Genomic DNA, 16559 nt, shown 5'->3' with positions numbered 1-16559 from the left:
GCTGGAAAAAAGCTGAATTTGAGGTGACATAGGAAAGGGCAGGGCTCGCGGTAAACCTTTTCCTTCTAACTTTTACACCCTAGCACCTGCTGTTCCTACTATCTGGAAGCCCTCGCCTTACCCAATGCTACTCGTCATTCAAGGCCCAGATGAAGTACTCCTCCTCCAGGAAGCCTTCCCTGACTATCCACACTCTGACCCTCCTCTGAGATCTTATTACTCTCATAGCCTGGGCTGCCCAAAATAGCATTGCTTATGTACTGTGTCCACAGGTTAAACACGGAGGAGGGGCCATTGGAGCTGGTCTCTAAAGGGTGAGGAAGAATTTGCCTGGCTGAGGAGAACATGGGTTGGGGAGAGCACTCATGGCAGAGCGACCAGCAAGTACAAAGTCATGGAGGTATGAGAGTGTCAGTTAGTGAATGTCAGTTATCATAACTATTAAAAAAAGCCCCGATACTTGGAGCAGAATAAGACCCGGACAGGCACAGAGGTTATAGGAAAAGGAAGTAATTATTTCCACCTCTAGGGTGAAGGGAACAGTCAAAGAGGCTTCATGGAGGAGATGGGCAGGATTTTACCAGACAAAGAAGACTGGAGTTGGCATGGTGGGAAGTCAGCCAGGAGTGAAGGCAGGGGATGGGAGCATAGGGGATGGGAGCATGGAGGATGGGAAGGGGAAAGGCAAATGGCTATATTTGCAAGAAGTGTTAAGATCCAGGAAGCAAGCGAGCAGGGCCAGGGCAAGGGGAGGCCCTGGTGCCAGCCGGGGGGCTTGGTATTTCCCATGCCATGATGGGAACCACGGAAGGAATGGTGAGCTCACAGAAAATCATTCCTCTCTGGTTCTCTGGGTCTGAAGGCCCCAGGTTACCCTGAAAGAACAGCCAAGCTTCTGAAGCCTTGAATGCCAGTACCAAGCTGGGGTTTCTCCCGCAGAGGGAGCTGGCCGAGGGAAGGAGGAGGAGAAAGGAGGGGAGGCACAGGCAGGGCACTGCCCTCACCTGGCTGCAATGGTGGCCACGTTCTCCATCCAGGCCATGATCTGGCCCCCGAAAGTATTGCCTTGGTGATTGGCGTGTGGGGGCAGGACCAGCTCCACACTCTCCACTCGGGTCTTCTCGGCTGGCACCATGTGGCTACAGTCTCTGCTCTCCAGATCTGACCAGAGAGGCGCAGAGGGAGGGAGGCGGGGAGGTGAGAAAATTCCCAAGGGCAGACCCTCCCCATGGGCAGCCCAGGACCCCCATGCCCACCAGTCCACCCCACACAGATTCTTTTATTTATTCAGCACCCAGGAGGTGCCGTGCATCTCCCATCTCCCGCGGGGAGAGAGCTCATCAGGGAAGGCCTGTGAAAGAGGTAGCCTTTCACCCGGCTTGCAGGCTGCTCAGAGATGCCACAGGCAGGGAGGAGGGGAGGTTGAAGGCCTGAGCCAAGTTCTGGAGACCAGACAGGCAGGACAGTCACAGGGAGCAACGAGGCCTTGGCTTAGCTGGAGCTGAGGGCAAGTAAAGGGACAGCACCAGATGAGGCTGAGTGGTCAGCCAAGGGCCCGGATGCCAGGCTCAGGCATTTGGACTGACGCCTGGGTAGAAGGGCTGTCTAGACAGGAGGGATCTACAGGGGCTGCAGTGGGATGGATGGTTCCAGCGGGCCTTGACAACTGTAGGAAGAGCTGGGCCTGCCCAGCCACGGCCTCCGGGCCCAGCATAAATAACAGCACACGGAATTCAGAGCACAGCTCACTGCCTTCACTGGTGTTTGCTACTTCTGCCTGCTCTCTCTCCACTCTGGGCAGCTGAACTACCCTTGGTTGGTCCTAAAATTGCTTCCTTTAGGTTTCAAGGATGACTCTGCATTCTAGTGTTCTGGACATCAGTGAACAAATCCAAGGTCACCCCTCTAGGCCTTTGCCCAGCCTGTGCCCTCTGTCAGAAAACCCTGCCTCACCTCTCCACCTGTCAAAATCCTCCCAGTCCAAAGTAGACCTTTGTGTGCTGGTATAGGACACTCTCCAAGATATGCTTTTAAGGGGAAAGGAGCAAGATACAGAACAGTATGTACTGTATGTTTACTTTTGGGTAAAAAGAGAGGGCAAACTGGTAGGTAGTATGCTTAAATATGCAGAGAATACTTCTGGAAAGATGCCCCCAAATGACGAACAGTAGCTGCCTCTGGAGGGAGCCTTGGTTCTGGGGTAGAAGAGAGTCTTGCTTTTTACTCTATCTCTATGCCTACACCTATCTCTATCTACCTACCTACCTAGCTACCTATCTATTTGTTTTTTGAAAAGTCCTAGGGTTTCAAGGCCAAGCTCAACTCTACCTTCCCAAATACCTTGACTCCTAGAGACCCAAATGCATTTAGCGGATTAAAAGTGTTTTCTGTATGTCCCAGCTCCATCTTCATGGCTCCTGGGAGCTGGGTGAGAAGTCCAAATGCTCCCTTTTCCCCGAAGGAACCTTGAGGCAAGAGGGCCATCCAGGCCTGAGGCCACCTGTGGGTGGACATCCCAAGGAGACTCCCATCCTCCCTCTGCTCCGTAAGGGCCCAGGACAGAGGGGGCCATGCAGGACATGGGCTGCCCTCCCCACGCACGGCGCTCACCATCCTGAATGACACAGTTGGCCAGGAGGTCCTTGATGGTGTCTGTGTAGACCAGCCGCATGCGCCGGCGCTCGGCTGCCACGCTGTGCTCTGTCTTCTCCTCCTCGGTCCGCAGCGTGATCTGCTTCAGCTTCACCTGTGGCAGGGGGTGAGGTGGGGGGTGCTCAGGACATGTTTCCTGAAATAGCATGAGAGCCTGTCCCCCAAACGGCCATCTCACGCCTGGGGCTGCTGGATGGTTACAAGTCTTGTCCCCTCTTTGTCCCCATCTTCCACCTCCCTGTTGACTGATACATCACTTTCATCCTCCAGCGTCCCCGTCCCCATTCTTCGGCAAAGGCACTGTGGATGGGGGGTGTTGATGCAGGACATGGGAGGCAATGGAGAGAACTGGAGGATCCTGGGGTGCGAGGTGCACAGGGAGAGGTGGGGAAAAGCAGAGCGGGGACGCGCCTGGGGTTCAACCACAGCACGGGGGGGACCTTCTTCTGGGGATTCCCTGCTGTGCCTCCACCTCTACCTCTCCACCAACCCCCAGAATCACCACGTAGACAGGCACCCAGGTGGTCCGGCAGCATCGGGTTGTCAGGTGTAGCCACCTACCTTGGAGAGCTCCCGGTGGGCCACAAAGGTGGCCAAGGCCTTGCACACGCTCCACTGCTTGTCAGAGCACAGGTCCTCGGAGGCCACCTGGATGCCCACCTGGAGAAGAAGAGCAAGGTGGACGACTGAGGAGGGAGGAAACAGAGCTCACCAACCCGAGGCCCCGCAGGTGGAGACAGCAAGTTCCACCCCAGGCCTGGCCTCTGGTGCTTCTGTATCACCTACCAAGTCCAGGGGGCTAGAGACCTGGGGTAGGTTCTGATTCTGCCCCTGGCTCTCTGGGACACCTTGGGCAAGTCACTTCCTTTCTCTGGGCCTCAGTTTCCTCATCTGTAAAATGGTAATGATGAGGCCCTCTTCCAGAGCTCACAGAGCCCTGTGCATCCCCAAAGAGTCCTCCCATTAAACCTTCAACAACCCTGCCACAAGGGAATCATGTTCCCATTCTACAGATGTGCAGACAGAGGCTGTGGGAGGTAAGCTAATGGATGGAAGTCCAGCGCCCTCCTCCAGACCACTGCCTTCAGGGTCAGGCACAGCGGCTATCTTCCTTGCATTCCTGAGACCACCTGGCTGCTGAAAAGAGGGTCTGAGACTAGGTGTGAAGACCCAGGAGGCTGGAAGTCAAGGCTCACATTGGAATCTACATGGCTTGGTGACCTGGGGCAAATCTCTTCCCCTCCCTAGCCTCAGTTTTCCCTTCTGTGTTATGAATATTGGACATTGCCCTAGGATTCCCCCAACCCTGCCAGCTGTTTCAGAACTCTGCTGCCTCAATCAGGGCACTGTGAGTGTGAGTGTGAGTGTGCCCAAGCTGGCGACTGAGAATGAAGAGGAGGTAGAAACCCACCCACCCACCTGCTCACCTCCATACTGGAGTTGAAGGCCCGGTTCACCTTGGCCTTGATATTCACCACTTGTCCAACACTGAGGAGAGAAAAGCAGGATGTAGGCCTTCCAAGAGGGGACAGAGGGAGAGAACAGGGGTCTCTGCTGATAGGAACTGGCAGGAGAACATCATGGCATACGGAGCGTATTCACATCTACCACGTCACTGAGTCCTCAAAGCAAGCTGGCAAGACAGTGTTAGCACCTCATTCTACAGGTGGGGAAGCTGGGGCAAGAGAAGTGGCATGATGTCATTCATCTCCCCCTTTCCCCCGCTCCCCCTTGTCCAATGAATGCTCAAGCTTCTCTTTGCTCTCAGCTCAACAGTCCTTCCTAAGGAAAGCTCTCCCTGCCCTCCCAGAGCCCCATAAGGTTCACCCTCCTAACACTTCTTCCAACAGATTGACCTCTGTCTCCCCCACAGTCCTTAAGCTCTGCTGGGGCAAGGATCATGTCTGTTTTGCTCACCACTGAATCTTCAAGTCCTTGCACATGGCACAAGGTAGACCATGAATAGTGGCCTACTGAATTAATGAATTCCACAATTATTGAATGCCTACTAAGCACAAGATACTATAAACATAGGGTAGGAAGGGAAATAAAAACATTTAAAGAATACCTACTGGGCTTCCCTGGTGGCGCAGTGGTTGAGAATCTGCCTGCCAATGCAGGGGACACGGGTTCGAGCCCTGGTCTGGGAAGATCCCACATGCCGTGGAGCGACTAGGCCCGTGAGCCACAATTGCTGAGCCTGCGCGTCTGGAGCCTGTGCTCCGCAACAAGAGAGGCCGCGATAGTGAGAGGCCCGTGCACCGCGATGAAGAGTGGCCCCCACTTGCCGCAAGTAGAGAAAGCCCTCCCACAGAAACGAAGACCCAACACAGCCATAAATTAATTAATTAATTAATTAATTATTTTTAAAAAAAGAATACCTACTATGTGCCAGGCACTGTGTACGACCTCATTTGAACCTCAGAACAAGTTTGGCAGGTAGGTTTAGGGGGGACTGAGCATCAGAGAGGGTAAGCCATTTGCCTAAGGTCACCCAGCTAAAGATGGATAGAGCCAGGATTCTAGACTGATTCTACTGACCACCCTAGCCCTGCTCTTTCCAGCTGCAACTGTCCCTCTAGAATGACTCCCAGGTCCAGATGAACATCAGAATCCCTGAGGGAGCCACTTTGCTGCCCTGTGCTGACTTTTTTTTTTTTAATTATTTAATTATTTATTTTGGCTGTGTTGGGTCTTCAGTGCAGCGCGCAGGCTTCCTCTAGTTGCGTCCAGCGGAGCTACTACTCTTCGTTGTGGTGCATGGGCTTCTCCTTGTGGTGGCTTCTCTTTGTTGTGGAGCACGGGCTCTAGGCACGTGGGCTTCAGTAGCTGTGGCGCACGGGCTTAGTTGCTCCGTGGCATGTGGGATCTTCCTGGACCAGAGCTCCAACCTGTGTCCCCTGCATTGGCAGGCAGATTCTTAACCACTGCGCCACCAGGGAAGTCCTGACTTGTTCATTTCTGTTATTATTATTTTTTTTTTTAGTAGTTCTAATAGTCAAATAGGGGACTATCATTTTTAGGAGATGCATGCTGACATATGGAGGGATGAAGTGTCATGATGTCTGCAACTTACTTTCAAATAGTTCATACAACAGTGATACTATGGATTTGGTTCCAGACCATGGCAATAAAGCAAATATCGCAATAAAGCGAGTCACACAATTTTTTTGGTTTCCTGGTGCATATAAAAGATATATTTACACTATACTGTAGTGTATTAAGTATGCAATTGCAATATGTCTAAAAAGCAATATACATACTTTAATTAAAAAATACCTTCTTGGGACTTCCCTGGTAGCGCAGTGGTTAAGAATCCGCCTGCCAATTCAGTGGACATAGGTTCGAGCCCTGTTCTGGGAAGATCCCACATGCCACGTAGCAACTAAGCCCGTGCGTCACAGCTACTGAGCCTGTGCCCTAGAGCCCGCGAGCCACAACTACTGAACCCCGTGTGCCTAGAGCCCGTGCTCCGCAACAAGAGAAGCCACCGCAATGAGAAGCCCGTGCACCGCAACAAAGAGTAGCCCCCGCTCGCCGCAACTAGAGAAAGCCCGTGCACAGCAACGAAGAGCCAACACAGCCAAAAATAAATAAATAAATCTATTTATTTAAAAAAACAAACAAACAAACTTCAAGGGAAAACAGATAGAGAGGGAGAGGGAGGGGGGAGGAGGGGGTAGATGGAGAGGGTGTTGCAGGGAGATGTAGGACCTACGGGTTAAAAAAAGAGTTAAGAGGGAAGTCCCTGGTGGTCCAGTGGTTAGGACTCGGCACTTTCACTGTCGGGGCCTGGGTTCGATCCCTGGTCAGGGAACTAAGATCCCGCAAGGCATGGCCAAAAAAAAAAAAAAAAAGACTTAAGAGACCTAGCAACCAATTGCAACCTGATTTGCATCCTGACTTGAGCAACAAAAATAACTGTAAAGCAAAACAAAATAAAAACAAATTCATGAGACATTGTGGGCAACTGAATGCTGACTGGATATTTGATGTTAGTGAGAAATTGTTCATTTTCTTTAGGTGTGGTAGTGGTATTGAAATTATGTTTTTAAAAGTTCTTATCCATTAGAGATACATTTTGAGATATTTAAAAATTTTTTTTTAGAATTTAATTTAATTTAATTTATTTATTTATTATTTTTTGGCCACGTTGGGTTTTCGTTGTGGCGTGTGGGCTTTCTCTAGTTGCAGTGAATAGGGGTTACTCTCGGTTGTGGCGCGCAGGCTTCTCATTGAAGTGGCTCCTCTTGTTGCGGAGCACAGGCTCTAGGTGTGCAGGCTTCAGTAGTTGTGGCATGCAGGTTCTAGAGCACAGGCTCAGTAGTTGTGGCGCATGGGCTTAGTTGCTCCGCGGCATGTGGGATTTTCCCGGACCGGGGCGCAAACCCGTGTCCCCTGCATTGGCAGGCGCATTCTTAACCACTGCGCCACAAGGGAAGTCCTTTGAGATATTTTTAAATGGCAAAAGCGAAAACAAACAAAAAAAACCTTCCCCAGCTTTCCTCAGGTATGGCCAGGCCTTTCCTGGCCACCAGTCATGCTCCAGGCCCCTCTCCAGCTTGCCCACCTTCCCAGGATCCTCTCCAGCTTTTCCTCCCACCCACACCCTCCTCTGCCCAGACTCACCTCTACTCCACTGGGTCCCGCAGCGTGCCCATCCATCATGTACACACCCCACCCCAGCCTTCTCTATCCCTTGCTCCTCCAAGTGCCAGATCCCATGTTGGCAACAGAGACCCAGAGCTGGCCCAGACACGGCTCCACTGGCCTACAAATTGTCACTACACACAGTACTGGAGCCAGCTCAAACACCTCCTCCAGGAAGCCACCCTTGACTACTCTCTGTGCCACTCACTATACCCACACCCAGACATATAGGCAATGAGGCCTGTTTGTTAAGAACAAGGGCTCTGGGGCCAGACTGCCTGGCTCGTAGTATATCCTGGGTTCTCCACCAGCTGTATGACTCTAAGCAAGTTACTTCACTTCTCTGGGCCTCCGTTTCCTCACCTGTAAAATGAGGGTACTAATAGCCACGACCTCATAGGGTTGTTCTGAGGACTTAAGTTAATTAAAAAGACATTACAAATAACGCATCAATATTGGCTCATTGTGACAGAAGTACCATACGAATGTAAGATGTTAATAATAGGGAATCTCGGCATGGGGTATATGGGAACTCTGTACTATCTACAGTGTTTTTGTAAATCAAAAACTATTCTAAAATAAAAGATATTTAGAAAGAGTATTACAAAGCACCCATATGCAGAGATCATTGTTAGCCTGGAATTCACTGCTTTGAATTGAAATTATGTTTCTATATCTGCCTCCCTGCAGTCTGGGAGCTCCTGGGGCACAGGGACTATGTTCCAGTTGACTTTGTGGACCCCAAACCCAGCATGGGCCCTGGTCCACAAGCAGTGATGAATGACTAAATAAGTGAATACAGGGACCAGCCAAACTTCTTCCTTAACCACAACTCGTGGGGCACCAGGAAGTCCTGAATAAGTCCTTGGCACTTGATGTCCTAGGCACTGATAGTTTAAGAGCAGATCTGGAGGCCAAAGCACTGTATGCAGCCCTGCAGCCTGTCCTGGGCAGAGGGCTCAGCATGCTCCCTGGGTCCCAGCAAAGCTGTGCAGAGACAAAGCTCAGCACAGTGTAATGAAGAGTCTTCTAACCAGTACAGACAGTTAAAAAAAAAAAAAAAAAAACCCGAAAACCCAAAAAAACAGGAGGTAATGAGTTCCTCATCCCTGGGGGTACATGAGCAGAGGCTGAATGGTCCAAACTTCTGGGTCAGGCTCTGCCAAGGCACCTTATCTAGGGACCTCCCTACAGTCTGATGACCAATGACCCACAGAGAATGTCCAAGCTCAAAAAGGCATTCACTGATCAAGTCTAACCCCTTCCATTTTGAAGATAAGAAAACTGAGGACCGGAGAAAGAGACTGCCTTCCCCAAAGTCACACAGCACCCCATGATGCTGCCTCAGCAGCACCCAACTCCAAGCCTGGCTGAGGGAGCTGCCAGCCACAGGGCAGCTTCTAGCCCACCGCTGTCCCAGAGACCTTGCAGACGGGTCACTGCTCACTAAAGTCTGCCCCCTCTCCATCTGCAGAGGCCCTCAGTCAGCTGAGGCAGGTTCCAGGCAGCACACAGGCTGAGCAGGCAGTAGATGGGGGAAGGGCTCTAGGCTCGTGGTGGGGAGAGCAGAAGGAAGGGCAGGAGGGGCCGCTTACCTAATGGTGTGCTCAAAATAGATATCGTCCATGGAGGCTGTGACGCAGGGGCAGCCAGCATGCCTCTCCGCTGGCGTCAGGAGAAGAAAGCACGCGTTAGCAGCCTCCCCGTGACCCAGGCCTCTGATCAAACGTCAGACCGCCTAGCTAAGGCCTGCCTCCTCGCCCGTGCTCCCACCCTTCTTTACTTTCCTCACCGTGATGACGACACCCTGACCCTGTCTTTACATATCTGGGTTTTGTCTGTCTAGTGCCTCTCCCTCCTGCTAGACTGCATGTCACTTGAGGGCAAGGATTTTTGCCTGTCTTGTTCACTGCTGTGCCCCAGTCCTGGAGCAGCGCCTGGCACGCAGGAGATACTCAATAAGCAGCTGTCAAGCACCTGTCGAATGAATGAATGATCACACCATGCTATTCTACTTCCTGACCTCCTAGAGTGCCCGTACCCCTGTCCAGTCAACCTCACCCACCTCTGTCTCCTTGCCTGAGTCATTCTTTCTCTGAGGACTGTGCTCCCAGGCCTTAGTCCTTCTAGAATCCCTTCTCCGCCCCCAGAGCTGGGGCAGAGCCTCTGGTCTGTTCTCCCAGAGCCCTGCTTCCACCTCCCTTTCCCATCTCCCATCAGACAGTGCCGGGGGGCAGTCAGTCTCCTGTCTGGCCCCCCCATCAGACTGTGAACTCTCTGTGGGCTGGAGAATACTGGGGCACCCAAGGCAACGAAATGAGCTCAATCCAGCTCCACTCAACTCTACTCAATGCCACAGGCTTTGCTCACAGCCAGTCCCGGAGCAGCCACATTGAAGGCCGCGCTGTGTCAGAACAGGGACCTTAGGTTATAGTACTCAGAGCTCTGGGGGCCTCCGGGCAAGAGGCTGGGCCCGAGCAGAGCATGGAGAACTTGAAGAGGGCATCGCAGGCAGGTGGAGCAGCCTGAGCAAAGGCTGGGATGAGGGAGGAAGGTGGCACCCGGGGACGGCAACCGTCTCTGAAAACTGGGGCCCCTCCTCTGGGTGTGTGGTGCCGGGGCTGGAAGGGCAGCTGTGCCGGGCGCGGCCTCACCGGACAGGCAGGCGGTGGTGTCAATCCACTTGAGCAGCTGCCCGACGCTCAGCTCGCCGCGCTGGTTGGTGTGGCAGGGCAGCACCAGCTGGCTCATCTGCACCTCCGTGGGGTTCCGGTAGCCCTCGCCTTCTGCCATGTTGTTCCCAGTGTGTGAGGCCGACTTCCGGGATGCACGGTTGGAGAACACGGAGGCCAGGCCCTGGGGAACAGACGAGGCGGTCAGCTCACAGCAGGGTCTCCCAGATCTGCCAGTCCCAGAGACCCCAGGGCCACCCACCATAAGACCCCAACTCCAAGAGTAGCCACAACCTTCCAGCCCAGGGTCTCAGACCCCTAGGGGCTCTCTGGATGCCCTTATGCCCAGCTTCCTTTTGGCCAACAATTCCGTGTTAACATAACCTTGGACCCGAAGGAGGGGGCTGGGAGAGAGGGACGGAGCAGAGAATTAATTCAGCTGGTGGGCCAGCTTATTCAAGTTTTGCCTCAGATTCTCCTTCATTCTGGAAAGATTCCCCCTCACTCTTCAGGGAGGCCTAGTGAGCCCTACAGCAGTCAAGCCTGGGGATTTGCTCCTATTTCATCCTATAAGAGCCCCTTCCTTGGGCTCCTCATTCTTCAGATGACATCAGTAGCAGCATCTCTGCTGGGTGCTCATCCGTCATCAGCTCTACTGACCGGGAGGGCTCTGGGCGGTCACTGACCAGCTGGCTGATCCAGACTGGGGCTGGAACAGCTGCCAGCTGGAGAACCAGCAGAGAAAGTCCTCAAACTCATGAGTCAGAGGAGGAGTTTCTGCCCAGGGCCCAGCTTGTCTCACTCGCCAGGCAGCAGAGGTGGGACGTGCCTAGCAGTCCCCTGGATGGGGTGGGATGAGGAAGGGGAGCCAAACTGCCATCCTATTTCTCTCGCCTGCTTTCTCTCATCACACCGTGAACAGAGGTGGGGAAACCTGCCTGCGTGAGAAAAATGACAGGAGGGACAGGCATAGGGGTTCCAATTTTCATGGCCAATGCCAATTGTGGTGATGATAAGTCACCGCTAACATTTATAAAGTGCTTATTAAGTATCAGATACTCGTCTAAGCACTTTACAAGTACTAATTCAAATTTTATCCATACAACAAACCTCTGAAAGAGGTACATTATTATCCTCATTTCAAAGATGAGGAAACTGGGACTTCCCTGGCGGTCCAGTGGTTAAGACTTCGCCTTCCAATGCAAGGGGTACGGGTTCAATCCCTGGTTGAGGGGGGGCCTCGTAGCCAAAAAACCAAAGCATAAAACAGAAGCAATATTGTAACAAATTCAATAAAAAAAAAAAAACAGATGAGGAAACTGAAGCCCAAGTAAGTGCCAAGCCCAGCTGTGACCCACAGAATCTTAGGTCCTACCCACCACACTACACTGCCTGCAGGACCTCCTGGGGCCCAAGATGAGGAATCTAGGGCCCTGGATGCGGATTCAGCAGCAAAGAGTGCTATGACCCGATGTTGACCCTGCCACTGCTGCAGGATGGGGGCAGTGACGGCTCGGGTCTCATTCTGGCAGTCTATACCCTTTGGATAACTCCCTTCACAAGGATCCTGTAGCTAATTCAGCAAAGTCAAAACACACGGAGTTAACTTGTTTAGGTCACTGACCCCCTAAGAGGTAGAACTGGGATTTGAACCAAGCCATTCTGACCCAGAACAGCTTGTGGGTTCCCAGACAGGCAGCTCATTCCCAAGAGTCCCTGGGTACCAGGCTCAGTGCTAGGGACCAAAAAGAGAGAGAGGAGGGCAGTTGCGCCAGGAGCTCGCAGCCTGGGTGGGGGCCTGCGGGTGCCAGGCTGCCAGGCTGTTGCAGGCAGCTCCCAGGCTGCTGCAGTCCAAGCATCAGGACCCGTCACCATGGTAACCACTGCCAAGGCATTTCCGGCCTGGTGTGCATTGGGGGCCTGCTTGGATGTGGATGCGGGTGGCTGGCTTTCTGGGTGTGGGAGACGGTAGAGGAAGGAGGCAGGCAGACTCCGTTCACCCACACTCTTCCCCACCCCTCCCATGGCTAGAGGTTCTGGGCAGAACATTCCAGAAAGAAGCCCTGGAGAATGCTAGGGCAATGGGGGAGGCAAAATGCAGAGGGTAAGGGGGCAGAAGAAAAGCAGAGCATGTGGAGTTTCTGGGCAGTTCTGTATGTGCACACAGGGAAGCCCCCCCAGCACAATGTCCCTGCTTTATAAGCCTATTCTCATCTACTGCCTCACTGGATCCTCACGAGGCAGGCAGAGGGTGAAAACCGTTTATCCCATTTTACAGATGAGGAAAGTGAGGCTGGAAAAAGCCCTAGACCAGCAGTCAGGACATCTGAATTCCAATCCTCTCTGCTTCCCACCTAGCCAACACCCACTCCTACCAGCCTCCTATTTCCTGTTGTGCGAAACAAAAGTCCCATCCATTGGAGTCTACATGCCTGGAGGCAGGATCTTTGCCTTACCCATTTGTTCATTCATTCATTCACTCATTCATTCAACGAGCACCTCCTCTGTATTGGACCCTCCCCCAAACACTGAGCATATAAGAGAAATTGGGCCAATCCTTTGCGAAGCTCCTACTCTAGTGCTCATGCTTAGAAGTACCTGGCACAGGGACTTCCCTGGCGGCTCAGTGGTTAAGAATCCGCCTGCCAATGCAGGGGACACAGGTTCGATCCCTGGTCTGGGAAGATCCCACATGCCACAGAGCAAGTAAGCCCATGTGCCACAACTACTGAGCCCACGTGCTGCAACTACTGAAGCCCGCGCACCTAGAGCCCGTGCTCCGCAACAAGAGAAACCACAGCAATAAGAAGCCCACGCACCGCAACAAAGTGTAGCCCTCGCTCGCCGCAACTAGAGAAAGCCCGTGCGCAGCAGCGAAGACCCAGCGCAGCCAAAAATCAATCAATAAATGAATTAAATTTAAAAAAAAAGAAGTACCTGGCACACAGTAGGACCTCATCAAAGGTTTGTAAAGGAATGTCTAGAGGCAGACTTGAGTTCAAATCCTAGCCCTGCCCCTCAGGTGCTATGTGATCCTGAGCAAGCCCCTCCCCTCCTGAACCTCATCTGTCACTCACCAGGCAGGGGCAGGGGGAGACGGCCAGTCCCCAAGATATCCCACCCTTGATTCCCGGATTCTGGGATCTAATCCTGCAGGGCTCTGGCATGGCCAGCTGAGCTTTCCAATGAGGAAGCTAAGGAGCCCGGTTACCTGTCAGGAAGGAAATACTGTACTCCGAGCAGGGCTGAGCTCCCACTCCACTCCCCCCCAGGCAAGCTAAGGAACAAGCCCCACTGTGCTGTGCTCCCACTTCCCTCAAAGAGAGGAGTGCAGAGCCCCTGGGCTGGAGCATGGGCAGGGAGGCAAAGCACAGCCTCTCAGACTCCAACTCCTTCCTTGGGCTCCAAGGCAGTCTGCCACGTCAGGGCAGGCAAGGCCAGGCCTCCTTCTAATCCCATGGTGGGCAGGCATCCAGCCCGGGAGGCAGGGGCGTGTGTGGCCCAGGCAGGGTTTTGCCAATAAGGCTCCAGAGCCGAGCCATTCCTCTCAGGGCCAGTCACGGGGAGAGCAGAGGCCCTGGTCAGAGTTAGGGCCTGGGGCGGCCAGGCAGGCTCAGCCAAGACAGCTGACAGGGAGGACAGAGCCTGCACGAAGGTGGGGAGGGCATCTAAGGGCCAGGGACATGCGCTCTCAGACGGTAGCCATGCCAGGCGCTGGCTTCCAGCCGTAACAGACCCGGCCAGATTCGATAATCCCAGACTAGGCCCCAGCTGGCTACACTGTGGTCACTGTGTCCCTTCTCCTCAGCCAGAGTCGTGTGACAGAACTGCTGGGTCAGAGCAAGAAAGGCCACTTTGCTCAATCCCTTCACACCTGGGGAAACTGAGGCACACAGAGGGAAAGGCTGGTCCTGGTAAAGCCCCCTCGGCCAGGGCTCCTTCTGGGCAATTTGACAACAGGCCCACACTACAGACTTAATCTGGATTTCCTCCCTCCCCCAAGTAGCCAAGTCTCAGTGACCCAACCTCCTTAAACTCTCAGGCTAGCCCCCCTGCCCTGATGTGCTCAGGCCCCCGCACTGCTCACTCACTAGGTTATTTCCACAGCCAGTCCACAGGCCTCCAGTAGCTCTCCACCTCCTTCCAGGCCTCTATGCAACACCGGAAGGATCTTTCCAAAACCCAAAGCCACCAACTAGACAACCACAACCTACAGCGTCCTGCCTTGCAGGGAGGCTGGACCCAGTCCTTGCAACTGGGACTTCGTTCTGTGCCAGGACCACACAGACTTTTCTGAAGAGCAAGCCTGAGCAGGCATGTACCCTGCTCAAGACTCCTCAATGGCTTCCTACCGCTCTCAGGATCAAGGCCCTACTCTGTAGCTCCTGCCACTGTCCCTGCCGCTGCTCTCCCAGCTCCAGACCATGCTCGGTTCCTCAGAGCACACTCTCATCCCACCTCCGTTCCTCTGCCACATGGGCACTGCCTCTGCCTAGGATCCCTTCACCTGCGCTACCTGCCAAGTGACTGCTTCCTCCTCCTCCCTCTTCAGCACCTCCCCCCGCCTTTTCCCCAGGGAGAGTTAGGGCCTCCCTGGCCCCCACAGCCTTACTGTCTCCACACGGCACTGACCGAGCTGTGCAGTCACTGTTTCAGAGCCACCTGCCCCAGCAGACAGGCATTCCCACAGGGCAGGGATGGAGTCAGGCCTGGCACAGAGCAGGTGCCTAATAAACGCCTATGGGAGAGGAGAAGGGTGATGACAAGGGCGGCCTAGGAGCTGAGACTTGATGACGAGGACCATCTGAGGTACAGGGAGGACTGCAGAACAGCAGGAAGAGGAAGCAGGAACAGCAGGGACTCCAGGGACGGGAGTGGCCGGGGCAAAGGGAAGCAGGTGGGGAAAGTACTAGGTACCTGTTTGGGTGCAGACAGAGGGAGGGGCCAAGGAGTCCCCAGAAACCAAGGAAGACCCCTGGAGAAGGGCGTGGCCTCCAATGATTAGCGCGAAAATGTAGAGACCAGCCAGCAGAGACATCTTAGTGCCTTCAAGAACCATCTTGAAGGACTTCCCTGGTGGCTCAGTGGCTAAGAGTCTGCCTGCCAATGCAGGGGGCACAGGTTCAAGCCCTGGTCCGGGAAGATCCCACATGCCGCGGAGCAACTAAGCCCGTGCACCACAACTACCGAGCCTGCGCTCTACAGCCTGAGAGCCACAACTATTGAGCCCACACACCGCAACTACTGAAGCCCGCACGCTCTAGGGCCTGCGTGCCACAACTACTGAGCCCGCGTGCTGCAACTACTGAAGCCCGCACGCCTAGAGCCTGTGCTCCACAAAAAGAGAAGCCACTGCAATGAGAAGCTTGCACACCACAACAAAGAGTAGGCCCTGCTCACTACAACTAGAGAAGGCCCGCGCACAGCAACAAAGACCCAAAACACCCAAAAAAAAAAAGAATCATCTCAAAGAACAGGCCTAGAGCAGGGGAGGCCCACCTACCCTGGAGGGGAGGAGCTGGCCTGGGTGACCGCTCAGCTCACCCACCATGACACGGGGCTGCCCTTGGGCATCAGCCTGGCCTGGACTCAAGTCTGGTTCCACAACTAACTTGTGTGACTTCAGGCAGGCTGCTCAGCCTACCTCTGTGGACTACCTACAGTTCCCTCAACTGTAAAAATGGGATTATAATACCTACATCCAGGGTCATCATGGGGATGAAATTAAACAAGATCAAGTGTTCAAAGCTCCTAGCACACGCCTGCCACGTGGCTCACATTTATTGAGCACTTAGGTTAGCATTATAAACTGAGTTTGGGCTTCCTACAGAAATATAGCTGGGAGACACCTAAACAGAGCTCAAACCAGACTGTCTACATACTACTTTCTCATGTATGAGTTCACCAGAACCTCATGGCAACCCCATGAGGAGGCAAGACCGGTAGCCGGTTTGAGAGGTTCTGTGAGAACTCAAAAAGCCAGCAATAGTGGTGCAGGGATTCAAGTGCAGGGTACAAGACCCTGCACGGCCCTGCCCCCCCCCACTCTCCCGCCTGGCCTCTCCCCGGGGGGTGGGAACTGGAAGGCAGGCAGGCAGCAGGGAGAAGTGCCTTGGCCCACCGCCAGCCAGGCCTCATGAAAACCAGGCACTCCTGCAGTGTGAGGGAGCTGCCTAAGCTGGTGCCCTGTCCCCACAGAGGTAGCTCCAGGCTCTCAGAGCGACCAGCCGCCTCCCAGTGGTTTCCCCACCAGCAAGGCAGGAGCATCTGTCAAACTCCTAAACACCCCTTCAAGTCTATTCCCTGTCTTCTTCCCAAAAAAGGCTCTGAGGCAGCCTGCACATGCACACAGACTGCACACACACAGGGGTCCAAAATGCAAACAGAGCTAAGGAACAAAATAAGGGAGGAGCGATTATGTTAGGAATCCAGGTGCACAAAGATGCTGCCATAGAGAACTGCATTTGGCCTTGAGATTCCCAGTAGACAAGGCTATAAAGGACAGTAGTGAGAACCAAACTCTTGGGTAAAAAGAGGATGCACTCGTCCGTGACGCCAGCTTGAGGACTGGGAGGACGTCGGTGG

At 53.7% G+C, this 16559-nt stretch overlaps 1 protein-coding gene across 4 annotated transcripts in view; it reads right to left on the bottom strand.

Moving 5' to 3' along the window:
• The window catches only part of ACOT11 (acyl-CoA thioesterase 11), an 80594-nt gene that overhangs the window by 46811 nt on the left and 17224 nt on the right, over positions 1–16559 (bottom strand). For 3 of the 4 annotated variants that reach the window (XM_036867057.1, XM_036867029.1, XM_036867039.1), the window contains exons 2-7: positions 9957–10158; positions 8898–8967; positions 4080–4140; positions 3214–3312; positions 2611–2746; positions 1005–1161 (exon numbers count right to left, since the gene is read on the bottom strand). In XM_036867057.1, coding sequence (XP_036722952.1) covers positions 1005–1161; positions 2611–2746; positions 3214–3312; positions 4080–4140; positions 8898–8967; positions 9957–10158 — 725 coding nt within the window. Of the gene's footprint in view, positions 1–1004; positions 1162–2610; positions 2747–3213; positions 3313–4079; positions 4141–8897; positions 8968–9956; positions 10159–14586; positions 14619–16559 lie in introns of those variants that run through there. The other variant, XM_036867047.1, reaches the window with a different exon arrangement.

Source organism: Balaenoptera musculus, chromosome 1, assembly GCF_009873245.2.
Source record: "Balaenoptera musculus isolate JJ_BM4_2016_0621 chromosome 1, mBalMus1.pri.v3, whole genome shotgun sequence".
NCBI classification, from domain to species: domain Eukaryota; kingdom Metazoa; phylum Chordata; class Mammalia; order Artiodactyla; family Balaenopteridae; genus Balaenoptera; species Balaenoptera musculus.
The sequence above is the reverse complement of the archived record's forward strand: the minus strand, read 5'-3'. Positions and strand labels throughout refer to the sequence as shown.